The 17,955-nt window shown below is 41.2% G+C and overlaps 1 protein-coding gene across 1 annotated transcript; it reads left to right on the plus strand.

Moving 5' to 3' along the window:
• Positions 1-6,025: 6,025 nt before the first annotated feature.
• On the plus strand, positions 6,026-16,159 carry LOC307168340 (zinc-binding protein A33-like). The gene is made up of 6 exons (XM_079888197.1): positions 6,026-6,663; positions 7,632-7,727; positions 7,931-8,161; positions 8,279-8,301; positions 8,383-8,501; positions 12,841-16,159. Exons 1-6 carry the CDS (start codon positions 6,271-6,273, stop codon positions 13,380-13,382), a joined length of 1,404 nt encoding a protein of 467 aa, XP_079744323.1. The 5' UTR covers positions 6,026-6,270; the 3' UTR covers positions 13,383-16,159.
• Positions 16,160-17,955: the final 1,796 nt, after the last annotated feature.

Below are 17,955 nucleotides of genomic sequence, written 5' to 3' on the forward strand. Positions count from 1 at the left end.
GGGGACCCCAGTTTGTCTCTAACTTTTGGAGGGAACTCTGCCGACAGATTGGTGCCACTGCCCGTCTGTTATCAGGGTATCACCCACAGAGTAATGGCCAAGCTGAGCGCGCTAATCACGACCTCAGTCGATGCTCCGCTGATTGGCGGCTCATAACCCCACCTCCTGGTGCGAGCAATTGACATGGGCGGAGTACGCTCATAATTCTCTGCCGTCGTCGTCCACTGGCCTCTCCCCATTTCCTTGTCATCTGGGCTACCACCCGCCTCTGTTTCCCTCTCAGGAACCCGATGCCGCCGTTCCCTCGGTCCAGGCCTTTACACTGCGCTGTCATCGCACTTGGAGGAGGGTGAGGTCAGCTCTTTGCCGGACTAGGGAACGCACCCGTCGTATCGCCAACCATCGCCGGTCCAAAGCTCCCAGGTATGTGTGTGGACAGAGAGTTTGGCTCTCCACACGCAATTTACCCCTTCAGGCGTCCACTCGGAAATTGGCTCCCCGTTTCATTGGGCCTTATGCCATCACTAAAGTTATCAGTCCGCTTAACAGGAGCTCTTGACATCACATCTGCTGTGATCAGCTGCTTCCCAGGCACATGAATTATGTTCATACACATTGTAGACTCTGTTGAAAGTGGACAGGGGTCATCATAGGCACTCTGATTGGTCTTTGGCCCCATACGCAGCAGAATGTGATGCACTGTGTGTTGTGACACATTCCTCCCATGTAAAGCGACCTTGAGCAAATAAATAAAACAAATTCTTCTTCCCATAACATCATTAAAGTTGTGTGTGACTTATGCCACACTGGAACTTCTGCTGGCTCGGACCTGATGAGATAGCCTTCATTTCCCTCGTCCATCGATGAGTATTGGGTGTCCAACACCTTGTCGCCGGTGTGTATTCGTCCCTCCTCGGACACTGTTGGTAAATCCTCACCACTGCTGACCGGGAGTGACACACAAGCCTGACACACAAGAGTTTCAGAGATACTCTGACCCAGTCACCTCGCCATAACAATCTGGCCCTTGTCAAAGTCGCTCAGATCTTTATTCCTGTCCATTAAACTGACAAAGATTTGAGCATGACAGAAAATGAATGTTGAATTTTCTGATTAGTGTTTTTGATGTAAACTCCCTTTGCGCTCTTTTTTAGTTTTTTAGATATTTATTCTGTTGTACAGCACAATGGCCAACTGTTGTTCTCTGTGCTACATAAATAATATTTGATTTGATTTGATCATGACAGACCTGGAAAAACTCTCTGACAAATAAAGAGCGATAAATAAAACACGTATAAGGGTCAATGACGTGACGGGTCATTTTTTTTGTCCAAAGGCCTTAATAATAATTAAAAAAAACAAATATATAACATCCAAAGTATGTAAGGTAGTACAACTTGATCTCTTTTACTGAATCCAAAAGGTTTTAATTATATTTTACTACATATAAAGGTATTTTAAAGATTTTGAAGTGTCAAAAGATCATTCGGTTTAACCGTCCGAAGGCCAATACAGCAATTTCATTTGTGATTAAAATATCTTAAAATTTAAGAAATTTATATATTTTTTATTCTGGCATGATTTTATAACATTATATATCAACATAGTGCAAAATGGAATTAAAGTTATGTGTTGAAGTCATTGCTTTGTTATGAGAAATAATGTCCGGAAAAATGATTTTCATTGATGTCATTCGGAGTAACCAATATAAAGGGCTCCATTTTGGATCAAGTCATGTGGTCAATATTATGTGACAGGATGTGACATCATTCAGACACCTGCAAAGGATCGCATGGTTGTGAAGCAAAGTAATTAACTCTCTCTTAACTATTAGAAAAATTCATGTTTTAACTTGCTCATACAAATGTCCCCAAATATCAGGTCATTCGGTACAACCGCTATAAAACATGGATAATGTTGTAATATTTCAAAAACGTTTACTAAATATAAAATGTTTGATTGTCCTTTTGGTAGCTAGCTAGCTAACTAACAAGCTAGGCAGCTAGATATCAGCTTGTTAGCATTGAATGAAGATTTTGTCATTCGTTATAACCAAAAGAGTCATTCGGTTAAACCAAAATTTTGGTTATAACGAATGACTTACTGGTTGTATCGAATGACAGCAATGTATGTTGGTCATATTTGTACATATCTGGAATAAATAAATACAACATTTCATTAATAGAAAATGTGCAGAGTATGTGCAGAGTATATTATTATAAAATGTAAAATATAATTTTGACTGAATTTTGACATTTTTATAGATTTATAATTAAATCACTTCTGGGCAAGGATCAATGCTGATGCTGTTAAAAAAGAACAGATGCTCGCCAAAAGAAGGGAAAGGTATCATTTGTTTTTATTATTTATATTATTATATTCAATAATATAGGTGCCTGAAAGACATGCTATGGTGAAGGGAATGCCCAAAAAACCTGGATTGTGCATGTTTATCCTACTATGGTAAATTGCATAGGGATTTTGTATTGAACATGATTTTGCAGCACAGTATCATAGAGACAAGGGGGTGGGCTCATTTTATTCAGGCAATCAATCAGTCTTTCAAGATCATCATGAAGCCATTAAGCCACACCCTAGCGACAATTAAGAGCACCCTAGCAACTGTTTAAATAGACTGCCATTATAAAAGGCCCAGAAGGATATCTTTGCAGCACATTGTCAAGTCAAGTCAAGTCATCTTCATTTATATAGCGCTTTTAACAATGTAGATTGTTTCAAAGCAGCTTTACAGAGATAAGCGTATAATTTAAGGTAACAGAGATTGTTTCGGCTTTACAGCAGAGTTAAGTTATTTCCATCTAAAGTTAGTTTTGATTGATTTGCTTCCGTCGCAATGATCATTTGTTATTAAATTAGGGGCCGCTAAGACGACACCATTCCCTCTACACAGACTTTAAACGCGAACCTGTGAGAAACGCTGATGGCGTTCACATGAGCATTTAGAATGGGTTCTATAGTTATGTGCGTTTGAATATATGCAGGTTTGGAATTCCCTACAAGCCAAGCCTAAACAAAGTACTTGTCTTTCCCTATAAATTTTGATAAAGAATTTTATTTTATTTTGTTGCTTTGGGGTAGGAACGCGAAACGAATTTCCCGACAACGCCTTATCTGTAGAGTGGTAGTGGGATCCTCCATAGGGAGAGACTAGTTGGCACTTCAGCACTGCGTTGTCATCGGTCCAGGCGAAGGTCCTTCGTCAGATCTGGATACGGCCTGGATCCGGCAGGCTGCAGGAAAACCTCGGGATAAACACAGACACTAAAATTAGCGTAGATGCCATTCTTCTCATGATGTAACGAGTACATCAGGATTTTTGGGAAGTGTTCCCGGTTCCGGCTGACCTAATATATGCAGCCTAACATTAAATTATAGAAGTCTATAATGTATTATGTGAAAGCTAGGTCAAAGAGATGTGTCTTTAATCTGGCTTTGAACTGACAGAGTGTGTCTGCTTCCCGGACAATGGTAGGAAGACTGTTCCAGAGTTTTGGTGCTAAATAGGAAAAGGATCTACCGCCAGCAGTCGATTTTGATATTCTAGGTATTATCAACTGGCCGGAATTTTGAGATCGCAATAGACGTGACGGACTATAATGCGTTAAGAGCTCGCTCAAGTACTGCGGAGCTAAACCATTTAGTGCTTTGTAAGTGATCAGCAATATTTTAAAATTGATGCGATGTTTAATAGGGAGCCAGTGCAGTTTTGACAGAACCGGGCTAATATGGTCATACTTCCTGGTTCTGGTAAGAACTCGAGCTGCTGCGTTTTGAACCAGCTGTAGTTTGTTTACTAAGCGTGCAGGGCAACCACCCAGTAGAGCATTACAATAATCTAACCTTGAGGTCATGAACGCATGAACTAATTGTTCCGCATTTGTCAATGAGAGCATATGGCGTAATTTAGATATATTTTTAAGATGGAAAAATGCAGTTTTACAGATACTAGACACGTGACTTTCAAATGAAAGATTGGTATCAAAGAGCACACCCAGGTTCCTAACCGACGACGAATGACGACATTGTCATAGAGACAAGGAGGTGGGCTCATTTTACTCAGGCAACCAATCAGTCTCTCAGGATCATTGTGAAGCTATCAAGCCATGCCCTAGCAACCATTAAGAGCACCCTAGCAACCCAAACAGAGAGGGATATCTTCAAATCCGAACATTTTTCATGAATTTATAGCCTAGCAGCTCATTGTTTAACAATTTAAACACTTGTTCCAAGACCAATTAAATGCTTTAATGTTTTAGGGCCCTATCTTGCACCCAGTGCAATTGACTTTGTACACCGACGCATGTATCATTCCTATTTTGCACCCGCGCACAGCGGACTTTTCCCTCCACAGATGCACGCCGGTAAATTAGGAAATGAACTTGCGCTCAACTTGGTTTAGAAAACAATTCCGCCACTGACCAGGAAAAACCTAGTGTAAAGTCAGTGGCGCGTTGCGCATGTTATTCAGATGCTATTTTAAGGGCGCATGCTTGGCCATAATCAATGTAGTGTGTGCACAATGCGCATATACTTTGCTTATCTCATCTACACACAGAAGCAGCAGTTCTCATTTTTAGAAAACCATACATTATTACAAGGAAAAATATTAACACACGAGGGAAATCATTGTTGTGTCCATGAAGATGTGAAAAAATAGGCATAAATCTAGCTTACACATTTACCCAAATTATTAAATGCCTGTTTAACCGAAGCTAATGGGTGTGTTTCTCCATCCCCAATGTCACTTCTCTGAGTTTTATGGCCCTGACGAGAACGTCGGTCTCCTCGGCTGTGAACCGCTCCTGGTGTGCTTCTGGCAAATCCGCCGTTAAAATAGCAATCCGCCATGGAACAAGCGCGCCTGCTCTTAAAGAGAATGTGAGATGTCGCTCTGATTGGTTTATTTCATGTTATGCCCAAAACACACCTAAACCAAACACACAGTAATGACGCTACTTCAGACCAACCCATTTTAGATTTGCGTCGGGCGCAAGAGTCATTTATCCCGCCGGTATAATAGCAACAGCGCTCAAGACCCGCCCACAAAGTTACTTGCGTTTCACGCTTGATACTTGCGTTTCAGATCGTTAAAATAGGGCCCCTAATGTTTTAATTAATATAATTTGCGATACGAGTTATGTTCATTACAATATCAAAATGTTGGATATCAAAATGTTTTAATGTTTGAAGTACTTTTTACATTAATAGCCTATTATATTAACAATATTGTTAATATATATTAACAATAAAATGTTCTTTTGAAGCTATTTGTGTCTGTTTATTGTCTTAAATATTCATAATGTCAAGGGCAGCAGACATGGTCATTCGGTATAACCGGACTTGGTCATTCGGTAAAACCGATATAGTAAATATTTAAATGGAATAATATTGTTTTTAATAACTAAAGGAACTACAATAATACAAATATAAAGCAGATAAGGCTTCTTTTTTTTTTTTTACATTTCCCCTTTTCTCCTTTCCCTGTGCAAAGTTTTACTTGAATATGTTAGAGTGTTTAGAGTAGTCCAATAAAATGATTATATTTATGAGATCAGTGATAATTTTATTTAATATTTCTTCTGTGGTACACACTATATACTATCTCAACATCAATGTCAAATCAGTTTTTTTCATGAATAATTATCTGCAAATTAATAATTTTGGATATATTCATGGTTAAACCGAATGACTTTTTTGGTGACAAATTTGTGTTAATTGATTGTACAAACCACAAAATCTTATTGTTAACACCTAGGTAAACTAAAAAATGGTTTCAAATATAGTTATATCTCCATTCTATTTTTTTACACTTTTAAAAACCTTATTCGTCAATGACCCATAAGCATTTTGAGGTCGTTTATGATTAATAGTTTTGTATTGTAAAAGTTTTACAGCATTATTTTTTAACATCATGTCCATTTTGAATACATTTTACTTGATGAAATTCTGACGTTCCTGTTTGACCTGTTTGTACACACCCAAAGGTGATCATAAACTCCCTCTTACAACACTAACCAGGAAGAGACTGACTTGTTATTTCTCCTTTCTGTCACACCGACTTTGTCTCAACACAAACATTAAAGAATAAGCAATCAATGGAGAACACAGAGAAAAACTTTACAGAAGGACTTTTGTGATGTTCATTTCTGAACAGACAGCAGATCTTTGATTCTCATTGTGATTCATTTTTGAAAACCATCGTTCAGGAAGTGAAAGTAGAGTTTAGTTTGCGAGACTCAAACGGTGAAAATGGCTTCAGCAGCTGAAGATGATTATATTTGTCCCGTGTGTCATGAAATCTTCAACGTTCCTGTTCTTCTGTCCTGTAGTCACAGTTTCTGTAAGGAGTGTCTACAACAGTTCTGGAAAACTAAGAAAACTCAGGAGTGTCCTGTCTGCAGGAGATCCTCAAAAGGTGAACCTCCACTCAATCTGGCATTAAAAAACTTGTGTGAGTCGTTCCTGAAGGAGAGAAATGAGAAACGTTCATCAGGATCTGAGGAGATCTGCAGTTTACACAGTGAGAAACTCAAACTCTTCTGTCTGGAGGACAAACAGCCTGTCTGTATAGTGTGCATTAATTCACAAAAACATGACAATCATAAATTCAGACCCATCAGTGAAGTGGTTTCATCTTACAAGGTAAGACAAATGTTTCTTGTTTCACATGTAAAGAACAATAATTAGTCATAAACTTAGATATCATCACATTCATGCATTACTATTTCAATGTCATTTTACTCAACTTTATATGACATTTACTGTGCTGTAAAAGTATTTGGCCATCCTGATTTCTTATGTTTTTGTGTTTCATACTAAATAGTGGGGCCATTTTGATAGATATCATTATTTTGCAAAAAAGAGCACAAATGTGCAGAGGTGGATTTACTTACTATTCTTTGAATCGTTGTCTTGTTGCTTGAGCTTCAGTTTGCAGACTAAAGATAAGATATTGTGATTTAGCATTTTCTGATAGAAAATAAGAAAATTCAGTTCCTACGATATTGTTCTTGGCCCTTTGGTGACTTTGAGCCACTTCTGGGAAGGTTTGCTTCTGTGCCGGATATAATGGCTCTCGCTGTGGTTCTTTGAGTCCAAGAGCCTTTGAAATAGCTTTGTAATCCATTACAGACGGATGTTTTTCAATCACCGTCTTCTTTGTCAATAGTGTGTTACTGTTTAAGACCTATTAACCAACGTCATGCTGTTGAAAAAGTCTTATTTAAGTGTTTATTTGATTGAACAGGGCTGCAGTGATCAGGACTGGTTGTGTTAGTCCAGCAACAACATTATAAATACAGTTTCATAGATTTGAGGAATTAGTAACTATGGGGCCAAATACATTATCACGCAGTTCAAGTTAGTATTGGATAACTTTTTTGCTTCAGTAAATAACATTGTCATTTACAAGCTGTACTTTGTGTTCACTCAGGCTGCCTTTGTTTTATGGTAAGTTTTAATTTCTGAATCAATTTAGTATGATATTTACACAAAAACAGAAGAAATCAGGGTGGGGGTCAATACTTTTGCACAGAATTGCATGGTCATATCACTGTATTTTCTTCTCTTCTCTGTAATCTGGTGTTTAATGTATTTTTGTTCAATTCTAGGAGGAGCTCAATACAGCACTGAAGTCCTTACAACAGAAACTTCAACACAATGAAAAGAAGAAAGGAGAGTTTGAGAAAACAGCTCAACACATCAGTGTGAGGAAACAGAATCACGAGTCATTTTCATTACAGCTGGAGGATCACTTTATACTGTTATAAATCGATATATTTAATATAATGGATTCCAGTTGATTATTTCTGTAAATGACGAGCAGCTTCTGCTCCTGGATCCGTTATATGTCGGGTATTCGAGATTTGTGTTGATTGAGATGATTGAAGTGAATGTGATTTGATTTCAGTCTCAAGCTGAGCACACAAAGCGTCAGATTAAAGAAGAGTTTGAGAAGCTTCATCAGTTTCTCAGAGACGAAGAAGAAGCTACAATCACTGCAGTGAGAGAGGAAGAGGAGCAGAAGAAGCAGAGGATGAAGGAGAAGCTGGAGGAGATGAACACACACATCTCAGCTCTTTCACACACAATCAGAGACATGGAGGAGATGATGAAAGACAATGACGTCTCGTTTCTAAAGGTGACAAATCAATCTGGCTTCATTCTTTGTGCATAAAACGACTTGTATAGAGAGACTCATTGACAGTGAGAGTGTTTGATAAGATATTAAAATGTTTTCAAACTCTATATTTTCCAGAACTTTAAGGCCTCAATGGAAAGGTAAGTGAGCTGTTCGTATCTCTTCTCTCAGTGGATCTGAACTCAAATTCACTGCAGTTCTGACTCCTGAATGTTCCTCAGAGTCCAGATCTCACAGCCGGATCCACGGATGAGTTCTGGAGCTTTGATTCATGTGTCGCGTTATCTGGGTAACCTGCCGTTCAGAGTCTGGAAGAAGATGCTGGAAACTGTCCAACACAGTGAGTCTCGGCAGATTTGACACCAGTGCAGAAGATAGTTCACATATAAACTGTCACGAATCCGGTCTGTGGCCTTCTGCCCGATAGCCACTAGAGGTCGCTTCTCCATGTTGACTCTCACAGCACACAGCACACTGGACTGCATTTCCCATCATCCATTGAACGGACAACACACACAGCTGATTACACTAATCACTAGAGCCCGACCGATAAAGGATTTTGAAGGCCGATACCGATACAAATATTTGTTGGTTTTAAAATCCGATATTCCGATATATCGGCCGATATTTTTTTTTTTTTTTTTTTTTTAGAAACGCGCAACAAAACATTAACAGATTTCCCTAACATTAGTTATTTGTAGTTATTTATGAGTTTTAACTAAAATAATATGATAATGCATTTTAAAAAGAAACTTGTTTCTTTTATTGTCACAACAGAACGGAGGAACATCAAAATATATTAACGTTCTGATAAATAAAATGTATAAAAATACAAACTTAAGATATTTTTTTAAGACTAAACGTTTAGTCCTTTGAACAAAAACAACAATTTCACATTCAATTTGTCAACAAATTCAAACTGTCATAATTTACTCTCTCAAGTTGTTTTTTTCTTCTGTTGAAAATAAAAGTTATTTGGATGAATGTGGGTAACCAAACAGTTGATGTACCCCAGTGACTTCCATAGTATATTTTTCTCCTTTGGAAGTCAATGGGGACCAGCTACTGTTTGGTTACCCACATTCTTCAAACTATTAATATTAGAAAAAAATTAGAAGGAAATTAATACAGTTGGAACAACATTAGAGTGCGTAAATAATAAGATCATTTTTATTTTTGGGTGAACTATCCCTTTAAGGACAAGCGGCAGTGTGTTTACAATTGCTACTGTCTCTTTAAGAGCTGAGCACGACACGTCTAATGTACACGCATTTGACAAGCAGATTTTCTCTCAATTTTGCCTTCACTTTAGACAACCGACTTTGTTTATGTAAATCTTGCGTGTATTTAACAGTATTAGCACAATAAGACTCGAAAGATAACTAAGTCCAGTATCCAGGCGCTGGTAGAAAGGCTTTTAGTGCATGTGAGCTTCACATGTACGCGCTGAGAAACGCACACGTTAGAACAGCGCATCAGCATTTAAAATTAAATGTTTAACCGACAAAGCATTAAAGCACATGCACATTATGGACCTTTATTGAACTGCAGTGTTAACATTTTATGTGATGTGAATCAGCCTACGTCGCGTTGTTCCGCTTCACTCTCGGCTTATTTAACCGCAGCAAAACTGGACATGATAGTCACGAATTTTGTCATCCTTATTTGAGTTAAGAGAACTGATAGGGATGTTCTTTTATTTGTTATTCAAGCAATGTATGTCTCGTGAGTCGTGACCAACTCACCATGAACACACTTCACCGCTGATCTCACTCGCGGTTCTCTCTGCCCGACTCTGGCTGGATCAGCAGGTTGCAGAATGTGTGGCGCGTTATACACGAGTGTTGCCAACAGGGACGGTGTAGAGTGCCCTCTGGTGGACAAACTATACAACGCCAACACTCATAACTTGTTTGAAGGGTGTTTCGTCCGTTTTTTATTTTATTTTTGAAATATTCATTTATCGGCCGTTATAAATGCCGATACCGATAGTTTTGAAAATGCCTAATATCGGCCGATAATATCGGCCTGCCAATACTCGGCCACACAAGGATCCAGCAACTTTTCAGATGGACATTTGTCAGGTATGGACACTACAAGACTATTGTTTGCCCTCAAACAAGGCTCACGATCACTAGAGAACCATATTAGAGAGTTTTTAGTCTTCTCTCGTTATTCTGATTTACCGGACATTATCTTGATTGAGATTTTTTGTGATGGCATTAATCAACCATTACAATCTCAGCTTAGACGTGAGGGTCCACGTTCATCACTGAGTGGTTTTTTTGATTTTGCTTTGACTATTGGCTCACTATTCACTGTGGGTATCGTGGATGAGGATCACGTCATGCCACCCATCAGGCCCATCGCCGGATCAGTATCTGGACGTCCTAGATTAATGTCCAGCGTGATGGACCCATCGCTCATGTCAGCACGGAGGGCCAAGAAGATCAGCCGAACGGGGTCTCGTCCTGCCAAAACCACCGTTCCAGAGTCTCTTTCCGTCGAAGTCTCCGCCGTCACACCTGCCGAGCCTGTTCACGTCACGCCTGCCGAGCCTGTGTCTTCGGACAAGATGGCCCAGCCCGAGACTGTTCACGTCACGTCTGCCCAGCCAGAAACTGTTCACGTCACGTCTGCCCAGCCAGAGACTGTTCACGTCACGTCTGCCCAGCCAGAGACCGTTCACGTCGCGTCTGCCGAGCCAGAGACCGTTCACGTCGCTTCTGCCAAGTCAGAGACCGTTCACGGTGCTTCTGCCGATCCAGAGACGGTTCACGTCGCTTCTGCCGATCCAGAGACTGTTCACGTCACGTCTGCCGATCCAGAGACTGTTCACGTCCCGTCTGCCGATCCAGAGACTGTTCACGTCCCGAGTGCCGAGCCAGAGCTTCACGCCAGTCCAGTCGAGCCTGAGACTGAGAGCGTCATGCCCGCCGAGCCAGTGTCTTCCGACAAGATGGCCACCGCCGAGCCAATGTCTCAGGACAAGATGGTCTCCGCCGAACCAGTGTCTCAGGACAAGATGGTCCCGTCCAGCCCAGAGCTTCCTTCGCCGCTGGTTCTGTCCAGCCCAGAGCTTCCTTCGCCGCTGGTCCCGTCCAGCCCAGAGCCCTCATCGCTGCCCAGCTCAAAGCCCTCTTCGCCGCTGGTCCTGCCCAGCTCAAAGCCCTCTTCGCCGCTGCTCCTGCCCAGCTCAAAGCCCTCTTCATCGCTGGTCCAGGACTCTTTACCGGGGAGCCTCTCCAAGAAAATTTTGAGGGGGGGCAATACACCTCCGGACCAGTCTGATCTGCCAGGACCTCCAGAGGGGTGGTCTCCTGTTCCGCCCTGGACGTCCGAGGGTCCTTCAGCTCTGCCATGGCTGCCCGAGGGGTCGTCTCCGCCGTGGCCGCCCAAGGGGTCGTCTCCGCCGTGGCCGCCCGAAGGGTCGTCTCCGCCCTGGTCGCCTGCACAGCCTGATCCGCCCTGGTCGCCTGCACAGCCTGATCCGCCCTGGTCGCCTGCACAGCCTGATCCGCCCTGGTCGCCTGCACAGCCTGATCCGCCCTGGTCGCCTGCACAGCCTGATCCGCCCTGGTCGCCTGCACAGCCTGATCCACCCTGGCCTGCCGTCCTGTCGCAGTCTCCAGGCCCTCTTCCACTCCACGGGCCTGGCCCTCCAGCCCGCCCCCGGGTCCGCCTCCGCTCCACCGCCCTCCTGGATTGTATTGGAGCGTCTGGAAGCCGCTCCTTGTGGGGGGGCTCTGTCACGAATCCGGTCTGTGGCCTTCTGCCCGATAGCCACCAGAGGTCGCTTCTCCATGTTGACTCTCACAGCACACAGCACACTGGACTGCATTTCCCATCATCCATTGCACGGACGACACACACAGCTGATTACACTAATCACGCTCACAGCTGAAAACTATCTCACAATCACTATCACCCATAACACACACTTTATAAGCCTGGGACTTTCTCTCTGTGGGGGCCGAGTATTGTTTAGCGCTTATCCTAGTGATAGCTACTCTACGGAGCCAAGTTGTTTATGCCTTGCCTGTTTTCTTGTGTTTTGACATCTGCCCGTGTTTCCAGGATTAACCCTCTGCCTTGCCCTTCGGACTCTGTTTGCCCCTCATTTGGATCTTTGCTTGTGTACCTGGATTATCTCTCTGCCTGGCCCTGTTGGATATTGTTCGCTAATCGTAGACCCACGCTTGCCCTAGGATCTCTCTTGTGTCTTGCCCGAACTATACCTGTTTGCCGTTGTCTGACCCTGCCTGTTTACTATGTTTATTAATAAAAGCTTGCACATGGATCCGCACGCCTCATGTCTTGTTCGCCCCGTAACATAAACACACACAACATCAACATTTGATAGAAATATATTTAATAATCACTTAAGTGAATCTGAACTGTATTTAAGAAAATCCTCAGATCATTGAGCGAACTCATAATGAAAAGTCTATTCCTCATGGTTTATGTTTATGTATTAGGAGACAATAGTGTTTATTGAATACTGATATTAAACCTGAAGCCTCAATCCATTCTGACAGTAACTGAGAGACAATTGTTATGATTGCATGATTTATGATCTCTTTCAACAAAATATATATATATATATATATTTTTTTTTTACATTTACATTTCTAATACATCATATTTCATCCTGTAATCTGATGTTGTTCTCTTTGCAGCTCCGTTGACTCTGGATCCAAACACAACAGCTCCTTGTTTCACACTCTCTGCTGATCTGACCAGTGTGTCGTTCAGTGATGGAGATGAAACACTTCCTGATAATCCAGAGAGGTTTGACTTGTGTGCATGTGTCCTGGGATCTGAGGGCTTTAACTCAGGAACACACTGCTGGGATGTGGAGGTTGGAGACAATACACGCTGGAGTCTTGGAATGACAACAGCATCAAACCAAAGGAAGGGAAAGGATTTCTTTAAGACTAATGTCTGGTATGTGTGGTACATGGACAGCAAATACGGCTCAAAATCCCCAGAGCAACCCAACACTGTCTTCACTGTTAAACAGAAGCTTCAGCGTGTGAGAGTTCAGCTGGACTATGACAAAGGAACAGTGTCATTCTCTGATCCTGTAACTAAAGTCTGTCTGCGCACATTCAGGACATCCTTCACTGAGACTGTCTTTCCATTCTTATCTAATGGCAGCGCAACTCCTCTGAGGATCTTACCAGTTAAACTGTTTATTACAGCAGAAAATCACAGTTAAATCTGCTTCTGCTTCTAGATTAATACAGTTTTGTAAATTATGTAAGGGTTAATGCCCGACGAGGTGTCCATTGTCAGGTATTAAAGGTCCCATGACATGCTACTTTTTGTAGGCTTTAATATAGGCCTTAGTGGTCCCTAGTACTGTATCTGAAATCTCTTTCCAAAAATTCAGCCTCGGTGCAGAATTATAGCCACTACAAGCCAGTCCCAGAATGAGCTTCCTTCAGACGGGCCGTTTCGGTGTCTGTAGCTTTAAATGATAATGAGGAGGAGAAAGGCGGCGCAAGGTGGAGGGTGGGTGTGGCCTTAACCATCTTGCGCAACGGTACCATGCATGTTTACGTTGGATAACTGTTATAGCAATGGCACGAAGACACGCAGTCTTTCAAGCATTTCAGTTTGACCCAGAATCTGATGCCCTTCAGCAGGACGTTTCCGAATGGTTAGTTTAAAATATTATGTCTGGATACGGTACTTTATTCGGATGGTTTACAGTTATTATCATCTAGCTAACGCTAACCTAACTTACTGTTGCCTTTTCATGAGAGATCTGTAACGTCTGTAATTTATCTTATTACAATTACATCAAGCTCTGCGATCTTGAAATGCGGATATCGCGCGCGCCATATAACCAACAGGAAAACGGTTATCCAAATAACAAAGAAGTGTACAACACTCGCGTTACAGTGTGTGTATTCACACACATAAACTGCATAGCTGCATAGCTAATGTTACAGCCACATTCTACGTGTAACAATCTAGGTAACCATAAACAGTAAGGCAACACACTTATATCATTAGTTGACTTACTTGTCCGAGGTGTGTAGCTGAGCCAAAGAGAGTGATCCAGACTTTAGTTTCAGAGGTTCATCAAGCCCAGCTCTGTATTGACCCTTCGGTGTTCATTTGTACATCCAATTATTGAGCAATTGTTATGCTTTGCTCGCTCAAAAGCCATGATATCTCTCGTGGACAAACTAAAATCGCGCGCGTGCGTTCCTACTTCCTAGCTCATTTTCTCATGGGCGAGAAATATTCTCTGGGCGGGCAAAGCAGAGACAGGGGAGGTAACATTTCTCCTTATAACGTCATAAAGAGGAGATTCAACATCAGCGCGTATGAGCCTCCATTTTCTCAAAGGCAGAGAAAGATAGCAAAAGCTCGATTTACACCGATTGAAATTTCTAGAAACTTGGGGACCATATACAGGCTAGGGGAACTCATATTAATGTTAAAAAACCTCAGAAAGTGAAATTTTCATGTCATGGGACCTTTAATGGACGACGGCGAGGCGTGAACCGTCCGACGCCTCCGCCGAAGTCCATTAATACCTGACAATGAACACCTCGAAGGGCATTAACCCGCTTATACCATGGTCACTTGCCAAATAACACATTTTTAAAACATTAGTTTATATTTTAATTAGTTTTACAATCGAAATCTAAAGTTTTTACAAACAATAAATTGAGCGTCAGCGTCAGTTCTGGCAGGCCAGGTAGTCAAGACGCTGCTAATGCTATTGCTTCAACACTGTCCCGCCAGCTGATCTGCTTCAGCTGAGCTGCATAAGCTGGGTAACTCCCCTCGCTGCTCAATGGCCAAGCTCAAACAAGGCGCCCTATTTAAAGCACATTCAGTTTGCTCATACATGCTTGCTGCTCGCTACTGCTGCCCGCCACCTCCCCAGCTCTTCCTTATGCATAACGTGGCATTTTGCTTTATGTCATGTTGCCTGCTCTGTTCACAGGGGGGATATTTTAGCTCTCACAGTCCTAAACTGTGTGAACGTTCCCTAATGCTGCTGCTGCTGTCCTCTGACTCTCTGCTATTTCATGGTGCTCATGAAAGGTCAGAGGACTCCCTGAACAGAGCCATACCGCCAAATTTCAATTCAGGAACATCAACCTGTTTGCAATCTATTCAATAAAAATTCTTAAATTATTTTTATTGTCTGTGTGTTCTTGACTTAATGGACCTGACAGAACTTGGTTTCCCTGGTTACGCCTGACGGTTTATTTAGCAACTGGAGATATTTATAGTCCACTCAGCTCGTAGAACCCTTCAGTTTACTGCCTGTTGCTATGGTTACTCACAGCTGATGTAGCCAGCGCATTTATTTATTAATTTCGAACGGTAAACAGTCAGTTTCACCAGAACTCCTTTACTAGGTGTCCTCTATCACTTTTTAATGGACACCCTGCAGCCAATCAGAATCGAGTATTCACCCAGACCATGGTATAAGCTTCGATAATAACACTGTAATCAAAGGGTCTCATTGATCAACCACACTTCAACGTAGAGCCAAATTAACCCTTGTGTTACGTGTTTGTCTCTCTCTGGGATTTTTTTAATATTTTTTTCCTGTGTTAATGCCAACTGCATCAATTTTGGCACAAGTGTGCATTTTTTAATGAAATTTTCTTATTTCCTTTCAGAAATCACTGGGCACACACAATATTTACACTCATGACCTTAAGGACAAAAATGTCCCCATTGAAACCCATTAAAACTGCCAATTTCTTTTTATCTAGACTATAAAATATTTAACTATAAAATGATGCAGTCTTTGTCAATAGACTTTTGTTCTGTTGAATAGGCTTTAAAATAAGATGATGCCGTTTTCTCAGGTTTGGCCTATAAAGTTTTCTGCTTCTGCGTATTAGAGTCAATTGGATAAATTATTGTGAAATAATTGTGTTTGTGTTGCTGTGAGATTTTGTGTGAGGAAACTTACAGCATTAAACCAGAGGAAGGGACATGATTTCTTCAACAGTGATGTTTGGTGTGTGGAGTATGGATGTGTTATTGAGTCTGAATTTCGTATTGAACAGAAGCTTGATCACGTGTGAGAGTGTATCTGGACTATAACAGAGGAATGGTGTCATTCTCTGATCCTGTAACTAACACACACACACATTCACAAACACTTACACACTCTTTCCATTCTTCTTGAGTTTAGACTGAATATCCGTAAAACACACGTTTTCATTTATATTTCACTTCACACAATTAGAGCGTTTAGAGACCATTTTAGCATTCATGTTTTCAGGCTAATTATCATTTACCAGATTAATTTTCTACAATTTTCACATAAAGTATAATTATATTTACAGTCACTGAACCAGTTCATTTTAAACATGCAAAAATTTAAGTTTTTGTTGTGAATGAATAATTATTTCAGTTATATAGGTTAGATCTTTTTTGTTGTTGAAAATATCCACAAAAGTGTTAATGAAATATACTTAGTATAGAAATACTTGATTCGGCTGATTACAAATTGCGGTTACACTTTATTTCGATATTCTACTTTAGTCAAGTCAAGTCAAGTCATCTTCATTTATATAGCGCTTTTAACAATGTAGATTGTTCCAAAGCAGCTTTACAGAGATAAGCGTATAATTTAAGGTAACAGAGATTGTTTCGGCTTTACAGCAGAGTTAAGTTATTTCCATCTAAAGTTAGTTTTGATTGATTTGCTTCCGTCGCAATGATCATTTGTTATTAAATTAGGGGCCGCTAAGACGACACCATTCCCTCTACACAGACTTTAAACGCGAAGATGTGAGAAACGCTGATGGCGTTCACATGAGCATTTAGAATGGGTTCTATAGTTATGTGCGTTTGAATATACGCAGGTTTGGAATTCCCTACAAGCCAAGCCTAAACAAAGTACTTGTCTTTCCTTATAAATTTTGATAAAGAATTTTATTTTATTTTGTTGCTTTGGGGTAGGAATGCGAAACGGATTTTCCCGACAACGCCTTATCTGTAGAGTGGTAGTGGGATCCTCCATAGGGAGAGACTAGTTGGCACTTCAGCACTGCGTTGGCATCGGTCCAGGCGAAGGTCCTTCGTCAGATCTGGATACGGCCTGGATCCGGCAGGCTGCAGGAAAACCTCGGGATAAACACAGACACTAAAATTAGCGTAGATGCCATTCTTCTCATGATGTAACGAGTACATCAGGATTTTTGGGAAGTGTTCCCGGTTCCGGCTGACCTAATATATGCAGCCTAACATTAAATTATAGAAGTCTATAATGTATTATGTGAAAGCTAGGTCAAAGAGATGTGTCTTTAATCTAGCTTTGAACTGACAGAGTGTGTCTGCTTCCCGGACAATGGTAGGAAGACTGTTCCAGAGTTTTGGTGCTAAATAGGAAAAGGATCTACCGCCAGCAGTCGATTTTGATATTCTAGGTATTATCAACTGGCCGGAATTTTGAGATCGCAATAGACGTGACGGACTATAATGCGTTAAGAGCTCGCTCAAGTACTGCGGAGCTAAACCATTTAGTGCTTTGTAAGTGATCAGCAATATTTTAAAATTGATGCGATGTTTAATAGGGAGCCAGTGCAGTTTTGACAGAACTGGGCTAATATGGTCATACTTCCTGGTTCTGGTAAGAACTCGAGCTGCTGCGTTTTGAACCAGCTGTAGTTTGTTTATTAAGCGTGCAGGGCAACCACCCATTAGAGCATTACAATAATCTAGCCTTGAGGTCATGAACGTGTGGCAGTAGGCATTAGCTCCGCCTATTAACGCTCGGCTGGATGGTGATTTAACTCTAG

This window comes from Squalius cephalus (assembly GCF_949319135.1).
Source record: "Squalius cephalus genome assembly, chromosome: 1".
NCBI classification, from domain to species: Eukaryota; Metazoa; Chordata; class Actinopteri; order Cypriniformes; family Leuciscidae; genus Squalius; species Squalius cephalus.